The 1,883-nt window shown below is 40.5% G+C and overlaps 1 protein-coding gene across 1 annotated transcript in view; it reads right to left on the bottom strand.

Annotated features, from left to right (window-relative positions):
- LOC119587758 overlaps nucleotides 1-1,883 on the bottom strand; it is a gene marked incomplete at both ends in the record, with an annotated part of 8,414 nt that extends 6,531 nt beyond the window's left edge. The window contains 2 exon segments of the mRNA XM_037936444.1: nucleotides 294-1,424; nucleotides 1,534-1,883. Of these exon segments, the coding sequence (XP_037792372.1) occupies nucleotides 294-1,424; nucleotides 1,534-1,883 (1,481 nt within the window).

Raw genomic sequence — 1,883 nt, forward strand, 5'->3', positions numbered from 1 at the left:
ATGATGACACAGAGTGGGGGAGGAGGGTAGCAAACTGAGAGAGATGGCAGGGAGCAGGGAGGGGGAGGATGGCAAGGATAAGGAAGAGGTATAGTACAGGGAAATGTGACTTCCTAAAATTCTGATTAAATTCTACCTAAACCTATCATATGCTTGAAATGAAAGAGGAAATTAAACAAATGAAATGTATGCCATACTTCAAATACCCTGAAATTTAAAAATAAACACAACTTAAAATGTCTAAATAACCTGCCATTTTCCAAATTACCATTACTTTGAAACTTATAACTCACTTTCTGGCATTTGTAACGTGGTGATGTAATCAGGGCATTCTGATTTAAAGTATCTGTGCTTTCTGCAAAGCTAATACCTCCATTCTGCTCAATTGGAGGATAACAGTACCCATTGTTATGTCGGGCAAAAATGCTGAATTTATCAGAGTTGCAACTGTTTTTATAACCACAAAAGTTCACCGAGTTTTCTGACAGAGCACTGTCAATACTCAACCGTCTATGTTTGTGGCATGGTTCATTTGTACAAAGCTTTGTAAATATGTTGCATTTGTCTCTGTCTTTACTACTTGACCTTTCCCTGCTTAGGGATTTATCACTGTCCGTCTCACAACTTGCTGAAGATTGTACCACACATGAAGCCTCTACTGTAGCCTGAATGTCTAATTTTACATTGAACGGATCATTGACAAGCGAAGGGTACCCCTTCTTTGAGGTATATTTTACACAACGGACTTTACTTTCTTCCCAAATCTGAGCTGGTGTCTTCCTTAACTCATAGGCTTTGTTGGGGTCTAACTTATACTTATTCGTGGTCTTAGAGCTACAGACAAATGAACTGTCTTTACACTGATGCTTAATAATTTGTTCCTTGTGATCATTAACTGGTTTGTGTATCCTTTCCAGGTCTTTGCACTGGTTATTATTCTCTGCTGTGTTGTCTTGTGGAAGTGTCAAACACATGGACATTTTGCTTGCACAAAATCCCTCCTGACATGTATCTTTGATAAACTTGCTTTGTGATATATCCTCATTGGTTTTCCCTACACATTGGCTTGGACCTGAATTTACATTACGTTCCACCAACTGGTCATGATTATAAATTAGGTCATCCTGGCAAATTCTACTCTGATTTCTACTAAATAAGTCAGAGTCCGGGAAGGATTTTCTTGCTGGTAATTTTCCTAGTGGTAATAAGCCAATATCTTTCAGTGGATTGATCCCTTTTTGTCTTGGAGAACGGTCAGCCTTCGTTTTCTTTAATTCCAGTTTCCCACAGCTAGACTTGAGGAAGGAATCCTCCATCTTTGCCTCTGCTATAGCCGACTCTTCATCTTTGTCTTCATCTTCATCTTGTGAATAAACCTGTACACTGATGTCATCTTCAGAGCTAGAGCCACTATCACATAAAACCTAAGAAAAGAGAGAGAAAAAAAAAAAATTAAATCTCTCACTTGCAAATTCCAATGAAAAAAAAAATCCTACATGCAAAAGACAGGGTAAAATAAAAAGCATACTCTACCTCCTTGACTACACAACTCCCCTGCCTTCTTGCTAAACCATCACCGCAATCCAAAAACTCCATGGCTCCGGCGATCAACTTAGAAGGCGTCACATTGACTGTCCCGTTCCACTCTGAACTACGCCCCTTCTTCTGGGGCGTCGATATCTCCTCCTGCCTCCTTTGGCTAAAGAAATCTCGTGCGTATGTCTCCCTTCCTTTGGGGGACTGCTGCGTGAATTCACAACGAGTTATTGGAGAGCGGTGATGATTTGTCGCGTCCCCATTTTCCATCAGGCTCCAGCACATGCATCCTTGACAATGCATGGTATTCTTCTGGTTCATCCTCCAAGGACTGAATACCTCTTCAC

Source organism: Penaeus monodon, chromosome 23 (genome assembly GCF_015228065.2).
Source record: "Penaeus monodon isolate SGIC_2016 chromosome 23, NSTDA_Pmon_1, whole genome shotgun sequence".
NCBI classification, from domain to species: Eukaryota; Metazoa; Arthropoda; class Malacostraca; order Decapoda; family Penaeidae; genus Penaeus; species Penaeus monodon.